Source organism: Lynx canadensis, chromosome B4 (genome assembly GCF_007474595.2).
Source record: "Lynx canadensis isolate LIC74 chromosome B4, mLynCan4.pri.v2, whole genome shotgun sequence".
Lineage (NCBI taxonomy): Eukaryota > Metazoa > Chordata > Mammalia > Carnivora > Felidae > Lynx > Lynx canadensis.
In genome coordinates, this window is record NC_044309.1 from 64,279,847 (window position 1) to 64,304,878 (window position 25,032).

The window sequence follows — 25,032 nt, forward strand, 5'->3', positions numbered from 1 at the left end:
GAGCATGGAAGAGAAATTTCTTTTTCTATGGCTCTTCCTTAAGAGTAGAAAGTCCTAGTGCATATTCCCTCATGTCTCATTGGTTCTTGAACCAATCACTGTATATTCTTGATTATTACACCAGTTCAGGCCCACCTTTTGATCTGGGGAATGAGGATAGTTTCTCCAAAGGGAAGGCCACCTAGTAGTAAGGTAGATATACTAACCAAATCTGGATATCATTAAGAAATAGAGGGAAAGGATGTCAAACAGACAGACAACAATGCTAGTACTTTACCCTGAATTGATTGTTTAACCAAAACCTTGGCTAGCTGCGGGATTTAATGACAATATAGTTTTTATTTCAGTATTTTTGTGACTACAAATTATTTTAACAGTATTATGTTACTTTACCTAAAGCCTTCACATAAAAATACTTCATTTCAGTGCTACTGTAATAAGCAACATGGTAACCTCATGTTGAACACGATGAAGCATGCTATACAGTATAATAGCATTTTATACACAGTTTTAAATGTAGCCTTTACACAAACTAGACACTGGTTTGAAATATGCTTTGTTCTCCTTTGGTGCAGAGTTATTACTAAACCTTTACTATGCTTCGTACTTGCCTACAATGAAAAGGGTACTTCAGCAAAGTAGCTAGGTAGAAATTTCTCAACAAAAAGATGTATAAAATAGAAAATGAGTTCTAATAGGACCAAGTTCAAGAGCTCTGGGTAGTTGAAGAAGGCTCCATGGACAAGGAATAAAAATTCAGCAGCCCATCCCCCCCAAAAAAGTATGTCTTCAATACTGAGAGAGATAAAGCAAGAATATATGCCATGCAGAGAGGATGGAAAGAAAAAAGGTTTGGGAATGACCATGGACACATTTGGATAATGGTGGGTTAGATTCATGTGTTTGGAGGGAAGGGTGCCTGCAAAGATACAATGGGAAAGAAGTCTGAGACAATGAGTAGAGATGAGATTTGAACAGCCCTGAATTATACATAGTCTGGCTGTTATCCCACTGGTGAAAGGAGGACTGTTGGGGCACCTGGGTGACTCATTTGGTTAAGTGTCCGACTTTGGCTTAGGTCATGATCTCATGTCTCGTGGGTTTGAGCCCCATATCAGGCTCTGTGCTGACAGCTCAGAGCCTGGAGCCTGCTTCAGATTCTGTGTCTTCCTCTCTCTGCTCCTCCCCACTCACACACGTGTGCTCTCTCCTCCCTCTCAAAAATAAATAAACATTTAAAAAAAAATTTTTTTTTTATATATATGAAATTTATTGACAAATTGGTTTCCATACAACACCCAGTGCTCAATCCAAAAGGTGCCCTCCTCAATACCCATCACCCACCCTCCCCTCCCTCCCACCCCCCATCAACCCTCAGTTTGTTCTCAGTTTTTGAGAGTCTCTTATGCTTTGGCTCTCTCCCACTCTAACCTCTTTTTTTTTTTTTTTCCTTCCCCTCCCCCATGGGTTCCTGTTGAGTTTCTCAGGATCCACATAAGAGTGAAACCATGTGGTATCTGTCTTTCTCTGTATGGCTTATTTCACTTAGCATTACACTCTCCAGTTCCATCCACGTTGCTACAAAAGGCCATATTTCATTTTTTCTCATTGCCACATAGTACTCCATTGTGTATATATACCACAATTTCTTTATCCATTCATCAGTTGATGGACATTTAGGCTCTTTCCATAATTTGGCTATTGTTGAGAGTGCTGCTATGAACATTGGGGTACAAGTGCCCCTATGCATCAGTACTCCTGTATCCCTTGGATAAATTCCTAGCAGTGCTATTGCTGGGTCATAGGGTAGGTCTATTTTTAATTTTCTGAGGAACCTCCACACTGCTTTCCAGAGCGGCTGCACCAATTTGCATTCCCACCAACAGTGCAAGAGGGTTCCCGTTTCTCCACATCCTCTCCAGCATCTATAGTCTCCTGATTTGTTCATTTTGGCCACTCTGACTGGCGTGAGGTGATACCTGAGTGTGGTTTTGATTTGTATTTCCCTGATAAGGAGCGACGCTGAACATCTTTTCATGTGCCTGTTGGCCATCCGGATGTCTTCTTTAGAGAAGTGTCTATTCATGTTTTCTGCCCATTTCTTCACTGGGTTATTTGTTTTTCGGGTGTGGAGTTTGGTGAGCTCTTTATAGATTTTAGATACTAGCCCTTTGTCCGATATGTCATTTGCAAATATCTTTTCCCATTCCGTTGGTTGCCTTTTAGTTTTGTTGGTTGTTTCCTTTGCTGTGCAGAAGCTTTTTATCTTCATAAGGTCCCAGTAATTCACTTTTGCTTTTAATTCCCTTGCCTTTGGGGATGTGTCGAGTAAGAGATTGCTACGGCTGAGGTCAGAGAGGTCTTTTCCTGCTGTCTCCTCTAAGGTTTTGATGGTTTCCTGTCTCACATTTAGGTCCTTTATCCATTTTGAGTTTATTTTTGTAAATGGTGTGAGAAAGTGGTCTAGTTTCAACCTTCTGCATGTTGCTGTCCAGTTCTCCCAGCACCATTTGTTAAAAGAGGCTGTCTTTTTTCCATTGGATGTTCTTTCCTGCTTTGTCAAAGATGAGTTGGCCGTACGTTTGTGGGTCTAGTTCTGGGGTTTCTATTCTATTCCATTGGTCTGTGTGTCTGTTTTTGTGCCATAAAAAAATTTAAAAAAAGAAAGGAGGGCTGTTAAACGTTTTCTTTCTATGGAAAGTAGAATGATCTTGGCAAAGCAGAGTTGGAAAGATTGCTTATACAACCGCATACAAGGTGTGTTAGAGCCAAAAAGTAGTAGAATCACATCAAAATGGGAGTTCTTGATTAGCCTGGGTTTGAGATACTGTATGAGCAAAACCAGGCGGCAGTGATGAGAATTAAAGGGATGGTTGCTAAAGACATAGTATGAGTAGACATTCATAGCCAGCTGGATTTTATGGCAGGGAGCTAGGTTTACAGTGATTCAAGGTACCAAAGGCAGATGACTGGAAAAGGATGGAACCATTGCCAGGCTGGTAAAGTTCCAGTGGGGTGGAGTTGGGAGGTGATAGGATAGAGGCTTTCCTGAAAAAATGAGTTTGGTCTTACATTGACAGCATGTCAGAGTGGTAATAAATGTCCAACAATAGGAATGTGTGATTGCTACTCATTCATTTATTCAGCAATATTTTTATCAAACGCCAGTATTTTATTGAAGCACTGTATTAGACAGGAGGGTTACCAAGTTACCGAGAAAAAAAGTGTTCCCATTCTCACAGAACTAGCAAAGCTCTACAAATACATTTAGGGGCCAAGTAAACATACACTGAGGAAATAATAAAATGTTTGTTTTTAATTTAATATAATATGGGTAAAGAGAGGAGGAGGGCATAGATGAAACAATATTAACAATGAGTTGATAGTTACTGAATCTCATTGATAGATATTTGCTAGTTCATTTTACTCTTTACTCATATATGATTGAAATTTTTCCTAATGTTTTTTTAAAAAGGCAAAAAGTTAGATGCATAGAGCTAATAATTAGACAAATTATCTGAAAGAGTGTTGAAATCATTTCTGAAGAGTAGCCTGAGAGAGACAGGGAGAAAATGAGCCAAATTTAGTGTCTGAGAAACATAAAAGGTGTTTCAAGGGCAAAATAGATGATACTGTTGATTTTGACAGAAGCTAAAGAAGTCGTTATAGGTTAAATCTAGCAGAATGCTTATTTTTAATTTTGTTCATTTCTGGTTGGGTGGTCCTTCATGGCTGAAAGGAATTGGGTAGCTGAGAAGCTTGAGAAAACTGTTTTGACCATTTGATAAGGTGTTTATTACTTGAAAAGTCTTGTCTAAGTTTTATTTCCTAATATGTGGATATCTATTCTATTTTTAGGAAACTAATGAACAGAAACTTCACAAAATAGCCAACGAACTTTTGCTTACAGAAAGAGCTTATGTCAACCGACTTGACCTCTTAGATAAGGTAATATTTTCCCATTCAGGATTATTTTATTTTTTGGCATTATATATCATTTTTAGTAAAGGGGCTTTAGAAACTACTGGATGGGCATAACTGTTTTTTGCCAGTGAAAGCTTTTTCTTCAAGGAAATCTTTAGGATTTTTAGCTTTGTCAGTGAATGCACTAGACATAAAGGTTTTTCAGTTCATAAAAAGCAGATTCAAGGACTCTCTGTATGAGTCACAAAATGCCTTTATCTTTCATCCCTAAACACTAGTCTGTTTCGTGACCATTTATTATGATCCTAAAGCCATGTTCCCATTATAATCTAACTAAGAGATTGGTGATTCTAATGCCTGCATGAATATGTCATTGATTCTGTTTGTCTCATGTGCTGTTCAGACCCATGTGAGTCATCTGAATTGATGGAGTAATAGGGCCAGAAGGCATTTTGAGCGTTCACTTGTTCAAGCTTGTAGGAGACATCTAATATAGTGCCTGGCGTAAAGTTGCACAGTCAATATTTGTTAGAAATGGCATTCAGAGTACTTTATCACATTTTGTACTTTCGTCATGTTGGGGCCTTGAGTATCATTTTAAATATACATTACAAAGAATCACTTAAAAATTATTAAGGCTTCTTAATATTGTTTTAGTGATAAAAGAACAAGATAACTGGTAAATTGCTCATATAGACCCCTCTTATTAGAAGAGAAAGTTGCCATGTTTGAGTACTAACTATAAGAAGAATTATCTCGGGGCGCCTGGGTGGCGCAGTCGGTTAAGCGTCCGACTTCAGCCAGGTCACGATCTCGCAGTCCGCGAGTTCGAGCCCCGCGTCAGGCTCTGGGCTGATGGCTCAGAGCCTGGAGCCTGTTTCCGATTCTGTGTCTCCCTCTCTCTCTGCCCCTCCCCCGTTCATGCTCTGTCTCTCTCTGTCCCAAAAATAAATAAAAACGTTGAAAAAAAAAATTTTTTTTTAAAAAAAAGAAGAATTATCTCACTTCTGCCATTGGAAAACTGGAACTTCATGGGAACAGGCCATCCTGGGTATGCCTCCTTATCATTGGTTCCTAGAGTGGACTATGGCCCTGTCAGATGAGCCTTAAGGGGCCACATTAAGGCTTCTGTCCTTTGAAATAATGAGTTTGTGTCTTAAACACTCACTTTCCAAAGAATTTCACTGTAAGTCAGTCAATTCATGTGTTTGTATGTTTGAAACAATTTCCCCTCAGGGGAATACAGACCAGAAATGTTAAGTATTCCTATTGTGGAGACATGTCTTTTCCTCTTACAAGTTTTGTGTTTTTTTTGTCTTCGTTCTTTTTTGTTATTTTAGCCATATTAGCTTGTCAGCTACTGTTGCTGACCTTTTTAGAATTTTAGAGTCTTAATTACTTAAAATATCCTATCTGTTGGAGTCTCTAAGGACATGATTTTGTGTTCTTTTTGCCTCCCAAGAAAATGCAGTGGAGGTGAATTTAGAAAATTAACAACCATCTGGACATTTGAAGGAACAGACTTCCTTCTGCCTACATTTAACAGAATGGCAATTAAGAGGTATAGTAGCCATAGTGGAGAATAGCTAAGAGTGCAGTTTTTTAAAAAGTGTCTTTAAGATACCATTATTATGTACAGGAGAAGATCTTTGTACCCTTTTATAAGTGTTTAAGTTATCTTGCATTATTACTTACTAAAAAGCAAGTAAACACCTGTGAACTGCAATATTCTTTTATTCATCCACTGGCCAGATATTAAGCACCTGTTCTTCTGTGGGAACTAAATTATGATGGCCTCCCTTCCCAAGGGGGCAGTTTTAATAGGGAAAGTGAGATTTAGGCCCACAAATTACAATAAAGGGCAATACTGTCAAAGTCATTCAAAACATAAAGAAGAGTGAAAAATACCACCAAAAATTAATTTAGGTAAAATTTTCCTTCCATGTCTAACTCTACTTATAGATAGAAGTAAATCCTTTTACCTCAATTGGAAATTTTCTGGCGTAGAAGAGGTTAGTATCTCCAAAATGGAGGGAGAGCCTAAGTTAGAGTCAACTTTTCTAATTCTAACTCCTGGTTCTTCTCAATCAAAGCATATACTCATCCATTTCAAAAATGATTGATTTCTTGATTCATGAACTTTTTCATTCAATAAGTTACTAAAAGCCCACTATGCCTAGCCCAGTGCTAGGTGGTTAACCAGTAAATTTGAAGTAACGTTTGCTTTATTCTCTTATTTAGGTATTTTACTGCAAATTATTGGAAGAAGCAAATCGAGGCTCATTTTCAGCAGAGATGGTGAATAAAATCTTTTCTAATATTTCATCAATAAATGTCTTCCATAGTAAATTCCTATTGCCAGAGCTGGAAAAACGAATGCAAGAATGGTAAGAGGAATAGATGGCCAACGATTTGTCTAAGGCAGTCATATTAGATGCTGTGTTATTTGCTTAAAAATGGAAACAACAATGCTACACAGAGCTATAGCCAAACATCTGTGTTCAATTTGTATGGTAAAGAAGTTGTGGTACATTTTTAGCTTTGGTTTAAAAGGATTTCATCTCTGCTCTCTAAACTATCTTTTGATTAGTGGAGACAAGATTCCAGGGTAATCTGGAGCTTTAAAAACTCCATAGTTTTTCATTCCTAAAGTCCCTTTAAAAAGGTCCTGCTTCAGGGACGCCTGGGTGGCTCGGTCGGTTAAGCGTCCAACTTTGGCTCAGGTCATGATCTCACAGTTCGTGAGTTCAAGCCCCACATTGGGCTCTGTGCTGACAGCTCAGAGCGTAGAGCCCCCTTCAGATTCTGTCTCCATCTTTCTGTCCTCCTCCCCCACTCGTGCTCTTTCTCGCAAAAATAAACTTAAAAAAAAAAAGGTGCTGCTTTATTCTCTACCAATCTCATAGCAAGGTGGATCTGATAAAGCAAAGAATGTGTATACACAGTGATCACTTCATTTGAAGTCCTATTAATTCACTTACTCTATAAGAAATCTTAATGACTTGTTTCTGTATTTTATACAGGGAAACTACCCCTAGAATTGGTGACATCCTTCAGAAATTGGCACCATTCCTTAAGATGTATGGAGAATATGTGAAAGGATTTGATAATGCAATGGAATTGGTTAAAAACATGACAGAGCGTATCCCCCAGTTCAAATCAGTAGTTGAAGAAATTCAGGTAATTGGACTCTTGTTCAAGGCTATGAATTATTTTCCTATACAAATCATAAGGTCTTCTAGATCTGAAGTTTAGATTGAGACATCTGTCTGAGACTACCAAATTCCATGTTATTCTGAATGATGTAAAAATCATCTATGCAGAATTAATGTATTTATCGAGCACATGCCATGCGCTGAGCAGTAAATTCTCCATTTGCTTTTGAGACCAGGAGAGTGTAGCTTTTATAAAGATTCACATGGATTTACAAAGTGATTTCCCATTCAGGTCTGTGACTCTCTTGCTTTCTTTCAGAGGTTGAGATGATGCAATGAATATAAAAAATGATTGCCATAAACCTGACATTTTGCAGACATTATTATTCTGTGTGTGTGTGTGTGTGTGTGTGTGTGTGTGTGTGTGACTTTACATATGTGTCCTGACTTTTTTTCAGTTGTGCCAAACCTGGATAACATATTTTAGATAACTCCATAGTGATTTCTATTTGATTCCCTAGTCAAAGGTGTTAATAACTTGATAGTTTAAATGTTGAAAAGGAATTCTTGAGATCACATAAGGTCCTTGGGGTGAGGATTCTGCTGCTCTTTCTCTGCTTTCTTTTGTGCTATACAAATATTTTTATTTACCATTTTAATTCCTCTAAATTTTAAATGTTTTTTTCCTACTGTTTGTTGGAGGAATTATAATATGCATCTTAATTTACCACAATCTACTTCAGGTTAATGCTAATATTAATTCTAATAAAATACAGGCATTTTGCTCCATCGTAGCTCAGTTCCTCCATGCTCCATGCTTTTAGTATCATATACATTACCTTTATATAGGTTTTAAATTCAATAATACAGTGATATAATTATTATTTTGTATAATTTTGTATCTTTGAAAGAAGAGAGGATATAAGAAAAAATGTACCAAAAAAAATCATTAACCCATATATTTACCATTTCTAGAGTAAGTTCCTTTCTACAAAGGGTGTTAAATGTTTTGGGTTACCTGGGTGGCTCAGTCAGTTAAGCATCCAACTTCGGCTCAGGTCATGATCTCATGGTTTGTGAGTTTGAGCCCCACATCGGGCTCTGTGCTGACAACTCAGAGCCTGGAGCCTGCTTTGGATTCTGTGCCCCGCCCCCCCCCCCCCCCCCCCCCCCCGCCCCTCCACTGCTCACACACACACTCTCTGTATCTCAAAAATAAATAAACTTTAAAAATTTTAAAAGAAAAGTGATAAATGTTTCTTACAAGGCAGAGATTGGATAGTAACAAATTTTCTTGGTTTTTTTTTGGGAAAATCTTTATTTTTTTCTTCACTACTGAATTGATAGTGTTGCTAGATACAGAATCTGGGTTAATAGGTTTTTTTTTTCTTTCAGCAAAATGAATGTCATTCACTGTACTTTGTCCTCTGTTGTTTCATATGGGAAGTTATTAATTATATTATTTCCTGTATGTGTTGAATTGCTTTTCTCTTGCTATTTTCAAATTTATCTCTTTGCTTTTTTCTTTCAACAGTATGTATCTAATGTAAATCTTTCTATATTTATCTTGCTTAGGATTGAATTTCTGGGATGTGTAGGGGTTTTTTAAATTAATTTGAGAAGTTTTCAGCCATTGTTTCTTCAAATAATTTGCTCCAAGTACACATATGTTGGTGTTCTTGATGTTATTCTACAAGTTTCTGAGACTATTCATTTTTCTTCAGTCTTTTTTCTGTTCTCCGGATTGTATAATTTCTATTAATCTTTCTTTGAATTCATTTTTTTTCATTTTTTTCTTTTTTTTAATATTTTTGAGAGAGACAGTGAGAGTGAGCAGTGGAGGTACAGAGAGACAGGGCAGAGGATCCGAACCAGGCTCTGTGCTGACAGCAGCCAGCCTGATGCATGAGATCATGACCTGAGCCAAAGTCTGGTACTCAACTGACTGAGCCACCCAGGCACTCTGATTTTTTCTTCTGCCATCTGGAATCTGCTGTTGAGTCCCTGCAGTGCATTTTTCATCCCGGCTATTGTATGGTTCAACTCCAGAATTTCCATTGGTTCTTTTTATAACACCTGTTTCCTCCTTGAAAATTGCTATTTGTGCATTCATTATTGTTACACTTTTCATGTTTTTCAACTACAATTTCCTCTAATTCTTTGAATGTTTTTATAATAGCTACGCTGAAGTCTTTGTCGCCCATATCCAGTATCTGTGTTCAGAGACAGTTTCTTTTGATTGCCTTTTTTCTTCAGTATAGGTAACAGTTTACTATTTCTCTGAATGTCTCTTTTTTGTTGTTGTTGTTGAATACTGGACATTTTAGATAACCTATTGTAGCAACTCCAGATTTTGCTTTCCCCCACTGAAAGTGGCTTTGGTTACTTTCGTTTGTTTAGTAACTTGCTTATACTAAATCTATAAAATCTGTCTCTCTTCTGGTATGCTGTTGCCAATGTCTCTATTCAGTTTTTCTGTTTAATATTCATGTGTGTGTATGTGATCCCAGTTTTGTAGGGATTACCCCTATGTCTGTGTAGGTTAGGGGTCAAACAGTTATTGAACAGAGATGATTAACTACCTAGAGCCAGTACGCTTCTGTCCTCTGCTGATGGACCTGTCTATGCATAGGGGAGCACATTTAAAGATCTGACCATTTTCAAGTCCACTGGACCCTTTTACATCTCCTCAGGACGAGTTCACAGCCTCAGGGTGGCCAGGAGACTGTGCTGAGTCAAGCTGTCTTCAGTCTCTGCTGATCATCTACAGAGCCTCAGCCAAGAAAATTATTATCTGCTCCCCTTTCCCAACACACAACCACAGCTTCAGCCCAGTGAAGCCATTGGTCTTCTCCACTTGCCCACCTCAGAACTATTCACTTTCACCAACAGTGTTCCTGGATGTGTGCCTCGCCCACCATTCCAAATCTAATAATATGAGCCCTCTTGAACTTTAGCAGAGACACTGCCAGTCCCACCCCTGCTGAACCTTTCAGTCATTGAAACTTCCTTTGTTAGGGGAGGAATGGGTACGGCCTCAGGCCAGAATGCCACAGATTCTCACTGTTCTTACCCAAAGGTCAACAATTTTCAAAGCATAAATACTTTTCAGATCGTTCTATGCCTTTCATCAGTTTCCAAAGTACCAAAATGGTCGTTTTATCAGTTTTATCCGCCTTTCTAGTTGCGTTTTCCAGGGGGGATTTTGCTAGTCTGCTCTGTCAGCCATAACCAAAAGTCCTGCCTCTTCCCATTTACTCTTTCTTTTTCTTCTCTCATCATTAAGCACTCATCTACCTTTCTGAATACTGGCTCCTTTGATTCTCTTACTAGCCCCTTTTACTTATACTGAAATGTGGACAGAGTACAAGAATGTGGCCCTTCACATTCTTTTCAACCTTCACACCCTCTGTGATGTCACATGTTCCTGAGGCTTTAACCATCATGTCCTACAGATGCCTGTAGGGTCATTTTTCTAGTCTGTTTCCTGCCTGTAAACTGTCATTGCACCTTGTTGAATGCTGGTTACACAACTCTGTATCAACATTTTGCTATCAAAACAAAGTCAACATGTTCCATTCCTGCCTTTAGCACCCAAGTACTTTTTCCATCTTGATTTTTTGTGCCTTATACAGAGTAGCTTGTGGTTATGTGATTATTAGAACAAATATTTTCTCGTTCACCAGAGTTTGATAAGTTAACTTTATCTTTCGTCACTTTTCCTCATTCTCTGTGCATTAATTTGCCTGTGAAACAGTATACTGAAGATGTTTAGTATGCTTACTGCATAGTAAGTGTTCACTAAATGATGGTGGTGATAGTGGCCATTACTGTTTTATGAAATCTTTAAAATTCTATCTCTGAAATATCAGTCTTCTCCCTATTATGAGGCATTGTTGAGGTGTTGAAAAGAGTAGTGGACTGGGAATCAACTGAGTTTAGGATTCTAGTTTGCCACTTAGTCATGGGACCTTAGATGACTTTAACTTCTCTGAGCCACGGTTTCTTCATGTAAAAATGTGGGGATCGGTAATATTTTCTATATTTCATAGATATATAATATTATGTATTATAGGCTTGGAGAAAATCAAATGAGATGACTAAACTTATAGCATTAATATTCTACACTTTATTAAGTAAAGTTATGATTTCCTCAGCTTCCATGGTGATTTCAGACTCTATACTTTTTTCCTGGTCTACAGTAATCCCTTCCAAACTAATATCCCCACATCTCCCCACTGCAGTAGGTTAAGTCACACTGCAGTAAGTTAATGTTAACACATCTCAAATCTAATGCTATTGCTCTCCTACACGAAAACCTGCATTAGATGAAGCAAGTCTAAATAATTCACCTTGACTTAATTACCCCAGATTACCTGTTCTTCCTCAGCCCCTGTTTCCCCATACATATCTTATTGCCAACAAAACTCAACATGTTTCATGCCTGACTGTTGTTCTCCAAGGTCCCTCTTCCTGCCCTTTGACCCTGGTCTTCACTTCCCTTTGCACCAGCAGCTGTCCTTATCAGAGTTCATTTTGAATGCTCTCTTGTCTGTGAATGCTTTAGTTTCTTGTTTGCTTTGAATGCAAACATCATGTCTTAAGACAACTTTTATACCCTGCAGTGCCTTGATCATAGTAAGAGTCTAATAACTATTTTAATTGGATTCCTGGTTTGTTTAATATGAACAAGAACATGTCTTATTTTTCAAGTAATCTTTTCCCTGTCTTAACAGCTTATTGAAAGCAAAGGCTATATAGACTCAATTTTGCTGTAAGAAAAGGAGATCTATTTACAGAGTTCAGTTTCTAATGGAAAAGACTGCCATGACCTAATGAAAAATTAAAATTTTGTGACAGATACTAAGACACTCAGATCTTGTCATTCTTCTCTGTGGAGTCTTTAAGTTCAAAGGAAATGACATTTATGGTAGCCTTGATATTAAACAGTTTCTGCTGAGTCCAAAGTCATTTAACGCAGTTGGGCCTAGTGAACCTCATTAAATACATGCATCTTTTAAAAATCTCTGGAGTCTGATTCAATGATGTGACCAAACAAACCTTTCTAGTGACTGATTGAAGTGGTTGCCAGCAATCTGAGAATTTTCTTCCTTAAAATTCTGCTTGATTTTTCTTTTTGTTCTTACTCTAGTTTGGTGGGCCTCAAACTTCCATGGTGTAAGAAACTGGGGTGTTTTCAAATGCATCTTCCCAGGCCTGAGCCTCAAAGATTGTGGTTTCATTATTGGGGTGGAGTTCAGAATTTGCATTTTAATAGTGCCTTAGATCAATCTAATGCAGGTGATCCACAGAGCACGCTTTGTAGGGAAATCCTGTCCACGATTAAAGTTCCGTATGACCGTTTTTAGATTGGCCAACTTAATTTTTAAATCTTTCTTTAAAAAACCTCTCTCATTATAGAGACAGAAGGTGTGCGGGAGCTTGACTTTGCAGCACCACATGCTAGAACCTGTTCAGCGGATCCCCCGGTATGAGATGCTCCTCAAGGACTACCTAAGGAAGTTGCCCCCTGACTCTCCAGACTGGAACGATGCTAAAAGTAAATGCTCCTCCCCCACCCCCTTTCTGCTCTGGGGTAATCAAGTGGCCAGGAAGGCTTGTGGTTAAAAAGAGAGATAGGTCTCACAGCCAACTTAATAAGATATTGCTGCCAAAAAATAGCCTCATCGGAAATTGTCATCAACAGCTCAATTAGGCAAGCACTTCTGAGCCCAGATCCCAGGTTTAGAGAAAGGCAAATCACATTTCTCATGCTGATTTCATGTTAATCATTAACTCAGAAATCTGAAACAGTAGTCTTAGAGACATCTGGAATAGCAATACACAATTACCTTCTCACAGAAAGAATGCAACCATTCAGAATTACTGGTGCTGCTGGTTAATTAGATAGGTTGATACATACCAAGAAAGCTAACATGACATTTACTGTGTAAAAATAACCTAAGCCAACTTGGCTCTACCTACCCTGAAAGAGAAGAGAAAGTGATGCTTTTTAGTGTCAGTTAACATTTTCTCAGGAAAACTTCATTCCTATTCCTCCAGTTGCCTTTTATTTTTTCACTGGTTCCTAATGAATGATTTTTTTTTTTAAGACTCAGGAGTTTCAATACTTCAGCTTTCTCAGGTTCTTTCAAAAAATCAAAGCATGCGACTCTCGATCTAGGGATCATGAGTTCAAGTCCCCCGTTGGGTGTATAGCTTACTTGAAAAAAAATTTTTTTAATTAAAAAAAAAATCAGGTAACTGAAGGGAAGAATGAAAATTTAAGAGATAGGGATGGCTTAGTGTCAAGTACTAACAGTGCTGCTGTACAATCTTGAAACATTGGTACTTTGCTAATAATTGCTTGTCTTTATTATAAATGAACCCTGGCAAGAGATGAGAACACAGAACACAATCTTTGGTCTCGGCACCTGGGTCTTTTTTTGAACACAGGCTTTCTCTGATGCATTTCTCCTGCCATCCAAGTGAGTCAGTGACCACAGGAACTTCTCTTCTTCCCTTTCTCCCTTTACGGTTTAGAATTATCCTGACTTGACTTCTTCTGTTTTCCACTTCATGCCCACTTCACACTCCTCTGGGCTAAGTGGTTGGTTTTGGCGACAGAATTAGTGGTAGGACTAAGGGTGGGATTACTGCTACTCTTCCTCAAACTGCTGATCCCAGGCTATTTTATTTTGTTTCCCTCTACCTTGGAGCCTGTGTGACATGCACAGCATTCCCCAATCAGGATAGTTCTCCAAAATCTAAATAAAAATGCAGTATCTTCTAAACTCAAAGACTTAGACTTACCCTAAGGTGGCAGGGTCAAAAATGAGACCGTTAGCAACACTGTAGGGCATTTTATTTCTCTCTTTGCTTTCCCATTGCTCCTTAAACTAATATTGTAAGGAAATCACAGAAGTGCTTTTAGAGACCCAAAAGAGAGGAGAAAGCAACAAAAGTGCATTCTGTTCAGCCATGGAACAAAGAAGAGAATTGGGTCCAGAAGTAATGAGGTTGTTGTGGTAACAGAATTAAGCAGGCTGTGGTATTCCTAAGATAAAAAAGAAAGAGCAGGACATGATTTAGGATTGAGGGCATTCCCTGGGGTTGATCCTCCAGGAGGCCTCAGCCTCCAGAGACCTTCCCCAGCAGCACTGGGGCTCCTACCTTGTCCACACCAGACGGCTCCCGTTCCCACCTCTCCCACTGCCTCCGCAGCAGAGCCTTCCTTCAGCATTGTCATCAGCTGATTCCCCTTTGCCCGACCAAGAATAGAACTGTGAATATGTTTCACCAAAGAAAGTTGGTTATGCGTGGTGGTTAATTTGCTTATAAAACTAATAAAATAGTACTGCTGAAATGTTGTAGGACATTGAATCAGAAGATGTAGGTTCCAGTGTGTCCCTACAGTATCATAGTTGTGTGACCTTGGCCAAGCCACATCACTCGCCATTCCTTTCATCTGCCGAGTGGAGCTAACAGACTCTCCATTCAAGGTTGTGGAGGAGTTAAGTGACATAATATATATGAAAGCATCTGGCGAAGTGCCTTATGCCAATCTAGTGTACATGGTAATTGTTAATTTTGAAGGTCCGTTATCTGGGTCATATATAAAAATGTGTATGACTATTTACGAGGAAGTATCCTTCAAGTTCCAAATAATCTGCTCACAAATGAAGTTCTGAAAGTATTCATTTTGTAAATGGAAGTTGCCCCTGCTTTTGGTGTCAGATGTACAGTCTCAGGTTTCTTCTTACTATAACGTTACGTTATTCAACTATCTAGTAGCGTAGTAATGACAAAATACATTTATTTACTTTTCTTTTTTCCCATTTAGAATCACTTGAGATTATATCTACAGCAGCAAGCCATTCGAATAGTGCAATAAGAAAAATGGTAAGTAATTTTCAAAGGAGTTAGAAATCTTCTAGTTAGATAATTGTCAATAATATAGCCTAATGTTATCTGTAGGTTTGGACCAAAATGAATTGGTAAAGGTAAACAAAAAAAAGATTATTTATAAAGTGTTTAGTGTTATGTGGAATAATCCTGTCCTCTTTTCCCCCCTGTTTCAATTTGCTCGGAACTGACAGATTTTATACCAAATTTGTGCTTAGTCCCAATCCCTTCTGCATTATTCGGATTTTAGCTAAGGTCACTGTATTATTAAAGGCATGAAAGTAAAACCTCCCTTTATTTGGTCTTGCTGTATTTTGTTTTCATTTCCTAGGAGAATCTAAAGAAACTCTTAGAGATTTATGAAATGTTGGGAGAGGAAGAAGACATTGTCAATCCTTCAAACGAACTCATAAAAGAAGGACAGATCCTGAAACTCGCTGCTCGGAACACATCAGCACAAGAACGCTACCTTTTCTTAGTGAGTATTCTATTGTGAGCTGGTCACGTAACAGTAATTCAGAGACGTGGTTCTGTACATCTTGGAAAAGTAGGATGCTTATGTGCTCACCAAAGCAATTCTGTCTAATCTGGTTTAGTCAACACTGTTAGGATTCCACATAAGACAATGTCCTTTAGTAACTGAAACTTGTTCCTTCAAGGACTCAAATCTTAAAGTATTTTAAAAATAAATTTTCTGTGTACTTACCATGTGTCAGTTACTTCAGTAACCTACAGCTGATGACAACTTGTCTATGATGATCTTAGCCATCACTCACTCTTTCCTTCAGTTCTTAGAGGCTAATGAGTACCATTTTCTGACAAGGGTTCTCTTTCGAATCCTCTCTGATCACTACTTTAATCTTTCCAGTTTGAGGAAGTATATACTCAAGGTTGTGAAGCTTATGCCTAAAATATCTCTGAAAAATGCATGAGTTTGCCACATAGTTCCTTTACATTGGAGGCAGTCCCTGTCCTTTCCTTTACTTCCTGGAAATGACATTTAGTCTGGGGCTTATCTCAAATGTTAAGAGCACTTCCTGGGGCATCCAGGCCATTATGTTTTTAGTCTCTGTTAATTCCAGTTCCTTTCTATATCTAATGATGTGATAATAATCAGAATAATAGCTAATGTGGAGTAACAATAAGCTAACACTGAGTAATAGCTAGTAAATGTTAGCTATTGTTATGATTGTTATTATCGTCCAAGAAACCAGACACATTGGTCATGAGGCTTGCCCAGTGAATGGCCCACGATACCTTCTCAGGATGTTACTCACATCTGACTTTCTGGTGCAGGACAGTCCTCTCATCAGCCATACTATGAGTTTATTTGGGAGCTTACAGGGTTTTTTTCCCCCTCTGGTTACAGCCTCCTTTGATAGGAAAACTTACAGGAACTAATTACCATGCATAGTAGTATTCAGTATCTCTCATTTTTCAAAAAGAACATTTGGTCACCATATTTATTACCTAGCAGCTCTTCCAAGTTTGTATACAACTCAAGAAAATTGAAAACATGTCTACACAAAACTTGTATGTGAATGCTTATGCAGAATTATTCATAATAGCCAAAATATGTGGACATACGGATATAGTGGTATATCTATGCAATGGAATGTTATATGGCAGTAAAAAGGAATAGAACACTGATACATGCTATATGAATGAACTTTGAAAGCACTTTGACAAGTGAAAGAAGCCATTCCCAGAAGCCCATACTGTATGCTTTCATTTATATGCAATGTCCAGAGTAGGCAATGGAGAGAGGCAGGATGTAAGTAGAGGTTGCTTACGGCTGGTGGGGAAAAGGAAATGGACAGAGTTTCCATTTGGAGTCATGAAATGTTCTGGGAGTAGATAGCAGTGATGCTTGCACAATTTATAGCTATACCAAAAACCATGAATTGTCATTTTAAAAGGGTAAATTTTATGGTATATGAATTATATCTCTATAACTTTATAAGATTTACAGATACTATCCAAATTAACTCCAAAATCTTCATTTGAGATCAACAAAAATACTTTACCACTGAGAGATCATACAGACAGCTAAAAATGTAAATCTAGGACTTGTGATGTTATGTCAGGGTTCTGAGCTCTAATTATTTTGAAATGTATGATTGTTGTTTAGGTACAGTGAGACCACTAGATCAGGAGAAAATTGCTATGAAAAAGATCATTATACGCAGAGATTCCTCAAAGGAGAGGTTTGCCATACCATTGGGAGGAGGGGTGGTTACACAAGAAAGCACCAGAGTCCATAAGGAGGCAGAGGAACCAAACAGAAAATGTGAGCAAGAGTGTTTATTATGGGTTCAGTGAGAAGGAATGGGCAAGACAAAATAAACAAACTTAGGATTTGCTAGTTTACATAATTCCATCAGGCTCTGGGGTATATACTGGCTGTTGTCTGAGTGATTAGGGCAGGGGAATACTGGCCCAGGGTGTAAAAGCTCAAAAAAGGAGGTGGTTAGGGTATGGCCTCTGGATTGGTTGGTTTCCATATGAAAAGCATGCATGTAGGTCACTCATTTACTACTTCTAGTAAGTGGATAACCCGAAGAAGGACAAATCCCTCCATTGTCAGCAAAGCCCCAAGATGTCAAAGCATCAAAAATACAGATTAGGGATGCTTAGGTGGCTCAGTCAGTTAAGTGTCTGACTCTTGATTTTGGCTCAAGTCATGACAATCGAGTTCCGTATCGGGCTCTGCACTGACAGCACGGAACCTGCTTGGGATATTCTCTCTCTCTCTCTCTCTCTCTCTACCCCTACCCTGCTCATGTGCACTTGCTCTCTCTCTAAATAAGTAAATAAACTTAAAAAAAAAAACAGATTAAAAAGACATGCTTAATATACTATTTGGGGCAAAATGCCTGGGAGTTAATGTCTTCCCTCTACCAATGTCTTCCCTCTGCCTTTCCCCTTCTTTTAGGTGCTTAGGTAATTTCCTTTCCCTTCTTCTGCATGATTGTTACAGTTTCAGTACTTAAGCTTCTAGCTCTGTGTCTAACCAATTGCCTTGGTTTAATCTTCACATTTGAGAATTATCCTGGAAATAGTTTTAGGTTGAATATCTTGGTGCAGAGCCAAATTAAGCAGCTATTTGGAGGACAGATGGCAAGGAGCCTTGGGGAACTACAGCCATAGTGTCTTTGAAGAAAGGACCCATCTCGTTCCACTTATTGTAAGCTATCAAACCTCTCTTGCCGTTGCCTCCCAGGAGAATGGAGTCCTAGAGCAAGAGTTACTGGAAAGCCGCATTCGTCTTGTGAAGACCATCTTAAAAGCATCTCTGTAGGTCCGTTCTCTTGATCCCAGCACGCCCACCCACCTCCATCCCCTGCACTGTTCTTGTCATGCACCCTCCTCTTGCCAGCACACTTTGCTTTGCATAGAGCATTTTGGTTTTTTATACATAGTAACCTCAGCAACCTTTCTTATTTTTGTCTCTAGAAAGAATATGAGGGCTAGTTTTCTGTATCCTTCTCTGGTGGTATTACATTTCTCTAAAAAAGCCAAATTGCATTTAGAATCTGATTTCAACATTCAGCTGACCTTCATGTGTTTGCACGTTTTCTTGCCTCCACACCATACTTGTTTGTATTACTGCAGGGTATTCTGTTGACTAAATTATATAACCACACCTGATATCTGAATGTTTAAAAAAAAAAAATCACTAAATTATCCTACAGAATGACCCGGGAGGTTTTTATTCTTGGCCCTTTGGAGTTCTAGCCTTTATTTGCTTGTAGCTGGACAGGTTTTGATTTCCCTCCCCCATTCCATGACTTATTTAAACTTTGAATACAGAGCAGGCACTGGAAATTTTCTCCAATAATGTACTTTTTTCTTTTACCTTTTAAATTTTTTTTTTTCAACGTTTATTTATTTTTGGGACAGAGAGAGACAGAGCATGAACGGGGGAGGGGCAGAGAGAGAGGGAGACACAGAATCGGAAACAGGCTCCAGGCTCTGAGCCATCAGCCCAGAGCCCGATGCGGGGCTCGAACTCCCGGACCGCGAGATCGTGACCTGGCTGAAGTCGGACGCTTAACCGACTGCGCCACCCAGGCGCCCCTCTTTTACCTTTTAAAACAAACTGGAATGAAACTGTGACTGGCGAGACATGAAATTGAATTGTTTCAGTTAAATACACATTTTAAGAGACTTAATATGAGTAGTTGAGGACACTGGAGATCAAGAAGGGGGACTTGCCCTGTGTTTTTAATAAAATTGAGACTGGCTTCTAGCTTAGCACTTCTGGAGCTTGCTCACCAGCCAGAGATTACATGTCCATAACGACTTCTGAGCTGTGGCCATGGATAACAAGGGATCTCCTGCACCGAAAGGGAAAGTCAATCTACTTGGTGCTGCACTTGCTATCACTTCTTCTTCAGTACCAGCAGAAACCCAGAGGCAAGGTGATAACGGCTTTCACCAAAGGAGCAGGGTTCACAGAGGGAACAAGAGTGACTACCTAATTCCTGTACATATATGGCATCTGCTACTTCGTAAGCACTATTTTATGTCTGTCAAGAGCTCTTATTTTCAGCTGTAAGAAAGAAGAAAAAAGGTATTTATTGATGAGCATTAGATCGTGACATGAGTTCTAGAAGGGTGATAAAACAGTTATTGACCATTGAGAACGTAAAGCCCCAATTAGGAAGCCTATATAATAAGGGAAACATAATCTTGCAAGTGTAAAACAGAAAGAGAAACATCATTCATAAAACAGTCTGTCATCTTGCATGAGTGTTAACTGCAAAAACTAAATGCCAAGAATTTCCACATTCATGGACGGTGTTTCTATAAAATAAGAAGACTTTGCTGAACTTTATAAAGTGAACTGGGTACAGCATCAGATAACTCAGAAATTTTATGGCATGACATTACATTTGTCACTCAGTTTGCAGAAAATGAGGCTGTTGTTGCTGTCTTGAAAGTTGAGCCCTGTGCATGTCGGCGGCTCTCCCCTTCCTGCCGCACTGTTTACAGCCTGGACCAAATCCACTCCTGAGACGGCCTTCATACAAGATAGAGAGAAATGTTAACACAAACAGCAGCAAGCTGTTGCATTAACCAAGCTGGATGGTGATGAGAGCCTTTCAGAGTGTTTTCAAATCCCTAAGTCCCGTGTACTGCAATGAGGCTAGTGATTGCCATACTTAGAACACAGCGGACTGTTAATAATAGGGCATAGGTCATTAGGGTTCTCTTCTAGAAATGTAAATGTGAAATGTGGTGCTGAGATGCATCTGTTAAAGTGTATTTAGTGCCCTTTTATTTCCATTGAGGAAATGAAATTTATGATGCTGGTTACAGGATGTTGCATAATAATGCACAAGGAACAACCGATGAGAAATTTGCTTTCAGAATGAGTACAATGGACAGTGTCACATAAACAGGTTGAAATGTTTTCAGAACCCATCAAGATTTCTTGTCTTGATGGCTTAGGTGGAGCCAAACGGGACCTGGTTCAACAGGACAGTTTTCTTCATTTAATCCTCTTAACAACCTGTGACTTTTACAGATAATTATCCTGAGACAGGAGAAGTTATGTAGTGCATAGTCCCCAGTTGCCCTTGTCTTCCAAAAATATATGTGACTCTAGAAACAGTGTAAGAGACAATAATAGGAAGGAAGAAGGTAAGTATGGACCTTCTTTAGGAATCTGCCTACAGATTAACCTAAGTGTTTAGTCTTTCCTCTTTCCGTATGTTTTAATATACTCAAAAGTGAATTAAATGCCTCCCCAAAATTACTGCTTGGTCCTGATTAGCAGGGGTAGTTCATTGTTGACTAGAAATGAGGTATTCTACAAAGTTTGATTCAGTTTTCAAAATAAAGTCCTTCATGTTACTTAAATTTTTTTCAAATGTTTATTTTTGAGTTAGAGAAAGCACGAGTGGGGAGGAGCAGAGAGAGAGGGAGACAGAGGATCTGAAGCGGGATCTGAGCTGACAGTAGAGAGCCCAATGTGGGGCTCGAACTCACAAACCATGAGATCATGACCTGAGCCAAAGTTGGACGCTTAACTGACTAAGCCACCCAGGTACCCAGAAGGTCCTTCATTTTTAAAGCAGATCTGGTAAAGAAGATCTTTAAAAACTTTTTGCGAAAATAGATGGTTTCTCTATTCATACATGACAAATTCTTAAGATGTGGGCCAATATAAAACAGTAACTTAGATTTTTATGTAGGGCTTAGTGTGCTAACCCCACATGTTCTAAAGTAATAATTTGGGTTTTTTTTAACCTAATATTAAACACACAAAAATAATTGCTAAAAATTACTCTTTTTCTCTAATAACTATTGTAGACTTGCTTTGTAAGACACAACAATTAGAAATTTTGATGCCTAAGGGCTTCAACTTATGTGGTTGAGAATTTCAGGTCCTGGTATGTGGAAAGTCCTTAATAAATTATTGCTGAATTTAATTGAACTAATTTTCTTAATAGTACAAATAATGATTGATTTACTTAAATATCAATAAACTATGAAGGGCACCCAGTGGCTCAGTTGCTTAAGAGTCCAACTCTAGATTTTGGCTCAGGTCATGATCTTGCAATTTGTGAGATCAAGCCTCACGTCAGGCTCTGCACTGACAGTGTGAAGCCTGCTGGGGATTTTCTCTCTCTCTCTCCCTCTGCTCCTTCCCCTCTCTCAAAATAAATAAAAACATTAATAATTAATTATTATGAACCAATAAAGAGAAATATGTTATAAATTTTAAAATAGGGTAATTTTGACATAGGCCTAAAATCTCAATATAGTATTTCAATAATTTTGCTCACATAGAAAGTATGATATTCCCTAGAAATTCCTTGGAATTTTTGCCTAGGGCTACTTTTCGTATTGGTCACTTTCCTCCTTCTTCTTTGTTTTCTTACTTGTTGATGTGTGTTCTGTCTCTTTGCAGTTCAACAACATGTTGCTGTATTGTGTACCAAGATTCAGCTTGGTGGGCTCTAAATTCACAGTTCGAACCAGAGTTGGCATCGATGGAATGAAAATTGTAGAGACCCACAATGAAGAGTATCCACACACTTTCCAGGTATCTGGAAAAGAGAGAACACTGGAGCTACAAGCCAGGTGAGAGATTCATTCACACAGCTTTCTACAAGCATTGGAAGGAGTTGTAGGACAGAATAATTCTGAGGATCTTTCCCAAGTGAATACTATAGACCTCTGGGAATCTGGTTGGACATAAGAGAAGTAGTAGAAGCTCTTAAAAGGCAAGAATGATGTCTTCCCTTTTGATTCCTCCGTAGTGCCTAGGATAGTGGTTTTGAGACGGTAAAAATTCACTAAGTTATTTTGCCTCTTCAGATTTACAGGATGCTCAGAGAATGAAGTTGTTGCATTCAAGCCAGGGTTTTGAGACTTGTAGGAAAAGGTTCTCCCCTAACACTTCCTCCCTCCGCCCTTCTTTTGGGTGCACAGTGTTTATTGATGCTTATTATTCCATGCTAAATGTTGAAGCATCAACTGTCAGTCCTTCAGTGTCTCTGCATTTGTGGTACTTGTTGGACTTTGACGGAGAGAATATTCAGAAGAGGCAGGGTAGAAAAGGTAATGATTCTCCTGCCACGGTGGAGGATACATGAAGGGGGCCATTTAGAGCCATCGTGGCCTCTAGAAACCAGGACTTCTGGAAGGGTGATTCTTTTTTGCATGCTTTATTGAATTGGAAAGAAGGCTAGAGTTCTAGCATCCATCTCTCTAACCTAACCATGTTTAGAGGGGAAAAAACAATGAGAACCACTACAATGGATCATAGCTACCTGACGTGTGAACCTCTGGGGGAAACAGCATGCTGTCAGATTTTGAAATATCTGCCTTAGAAGACTGTCGTCCATTTATCCTACAAAGACCTATGTCATGGTGAAAATTGAGAACCTTCAGAAGGTCACAGATCAGAGGGTTAAGTACCAATCCTCACTCTGATGGTTCTGATACCCCAGGATCTGGAGACTCATAGAGCACTTCTGTTCCTTTTTGTTCTGTTGTACCTATAGTGTAGTTCTGAAGCTGATATGAATTCATCCTGGATATTTGTACTTAGTAACCATAAAAGCTTGAAGTTCAGACTTTCAAAAGAGAATAATTCATTCTGGCAGGAATCTGCCCAGGGAATCAGGGAATTGGTGATCTTACAGTTAGGGGAGATCCAGCAGGCTGGGAAAATTTGAAGAAATAGCCAGCCAGTACTTTGGTTTCCCACAGCAAATCTCTCCTGAACCTGGCATTACTTGGGGAACTGCTAGGGGACTGCTCTGAGGATTAAAAGGTGGCATTTCAAGCATGAATTAAAAGTATAGAGGACTTGGCTTTGAATGCCATGGTTTTCCGACTTTATGGTGGGATTTGGGCCCCAGCCATTCAAACCCAAGGGAAGAAGGTATTTTGCTGTGCTTGGAGGTTCCTGACCTGAATCCTCACTCAGAGCCTGACTCACTGAGTGACTGGTTCTGGCAATGGGGAGGACTTATCGGTAGTTCTGACCCTCAGAGAAGTTTTCAGTGCAGAAGTGCATGAGTGCAGAAGTGCAAGTTTTCAGTGCAGAAGTTTTCTTGTAGAAGAATGAAGTGCTGCTGCTCTGAAATACCAGCACACTTCCAAATCTGCAAACCTGAGACATGTCTGAACAGCAGAAGAGAGATTATCAAGGTTTCAGGGATTGTCTAAATGGGAACTCCAGCCTTCCATTAGCAAGTGGGCTCTTTTCTCTTGAGGATGGGGCTGATTCATGAGGAATTTTGTTAAGTACAGGCAGTAATCACTTTGTAGAGTTCCTGTATGCAGTATTGGATACATTTCAACTGGTATTGAAAACACGGTCATGTTTCCTTAAATTTCCTCTTCCCCTAATCGCATTGCTGCACTTATATCTATGATTACATGGTGAATCAAAGATCCATATTAAGTGATTACTTTTCATCCAGTCTATGATTCTTTCAAGAATAGAGACAAACATTGAAAGTCTCAGAACATCAGAGTGTTACAGAGATTGCACGGAGCCCAAAATTGGATGTATGTTTGGACATATTTATAGATAATTCACTTCTAAAACCAACTGGGGGGAAAAAGGATTCTGCTTTTCTTGCAGAATGAGTCAGCCTTAAGACTGACCTCCTACAGAAGCTGTGGGACCCATTTTGCACCATGAGTTTGTGAAATCTGGATTAAAAAATTACCTCTTCAGTGTTTTGTCATACAAGCTTTCTTCTAGCATGTGCTTTGAGTAAACTAAAACTATTTTCAGCTTTTCTCAATTAACATTTTGGTAGTGTACTTCAGAATGATGTTATCTGAGTGAAATTAGTTTTGAGTACATTAAATGGATCTTTTATACCACATCACTGTGAACACATTGGGGAGACATACTTTTTTGGAAAACTCAAGGTGCTAGATCCCTAATTAAAGAGGAACATTTCTCATGTTTGTTCATTCTAGTTTACTTTTACTTAAAATCTTTTAGGTTAAGTTTAAACTTTTAAAAATAAGTTAGTTTTGAAAATTGAGACACATTACTAATACCATAGGAATTGGTGAGGCCTTGACTTGAAACTTTCTTTGTACTGTGATTTCCTTTTGGGTGTATTTTGTTAAGTGAAACTTGTTAAACTTTTTTGTTAACTAAATTTTTTTCTTAAAATAAAGATTTTTCCACAGTGACCAAAAAAAAAAAAAAAAGAAGAAGAAGAAGGGGAAAAAAAAAACCTCTTACATTCTACTTCCTCTTCCATATTTAAAAGAATATAAAGTATTCGGTCTTACATAGTTTTTATTTCATGGTTTTATGTTACTAAATGTATGTAAAAACATAGTAATAAGTAAGTTAGAGGAGTAAAAAATCTGCCATGACTGAGAAAGTAAAACAAAAAGCATTAAAGACTTATCAAGTTTCTTTGCATTTAAAAGGCTGAGAGCAGCTAGGAATTAACTATGATTACAAGGCAGTAGAGATAGTTTTATCCACGCAGGCCACTGCAGTAGGGAGCAATCTTTTTTGAGGAGCAAGATTGAAGCCTTCCCCAGTAAG

At 38.6% G+C, this 25,032-nt stretch overlaps 1 protein-coding gene and 1 long non-coding RNA gene across 2 annotated transcripts in view; one reads left to right on the forward strand and one right to left on the reverse strand.

Moving 5' to 3' along the window:
• Positions 1–25,032, forward strand: part of FGD4 (FYVE, RhoGEF and PH domain containing 4) — a 102,908-nt gene that overhangs the window by 57,053 nt on the left and 20,823 nt on the right. The window contains exons 5-11 of the mRNA XM_030322127.2: positions 3,859–3,948; positions 6,166–6,311; positions 6,948–7,104; positions 12,501–12,639; positions 14,923–14,981; positions 15,316–15,462; positions 21,907–22,079. Of these exons, the coding sequence (XP_030177987.1) occupies positions 3,859–3,948; positions 6,166–6,311; positions 6,948–7,104; positions 12,501–12,639; positions 14,923–14,981; positions 15,316–15,462; positions 21,907–22,079 (911 nt within the window). The remainder of the gene's footprint in view (positions 1–3,858; positions 3,949–6,165; positions 6,312–6,947; positions 7,105–12,500; positions 12,640–14,922; positions 14,982–15,315; positions 15,463–21,906; positions 22,080–25,032) is intronic.
• Positions 1,194–24,610, reverse strand: LOC115518579. The gene is made up of 3 exons (XR_003970314.1): positions 24,528–24,610; positions 11,952–11,957; positions 1,194–1,207 (listed from the first exon to the last, which is right to left on the reverse strand). It is a non-coding gene; the product is annotated as an uncharacterized LOC115518579 (long non-coding RNA).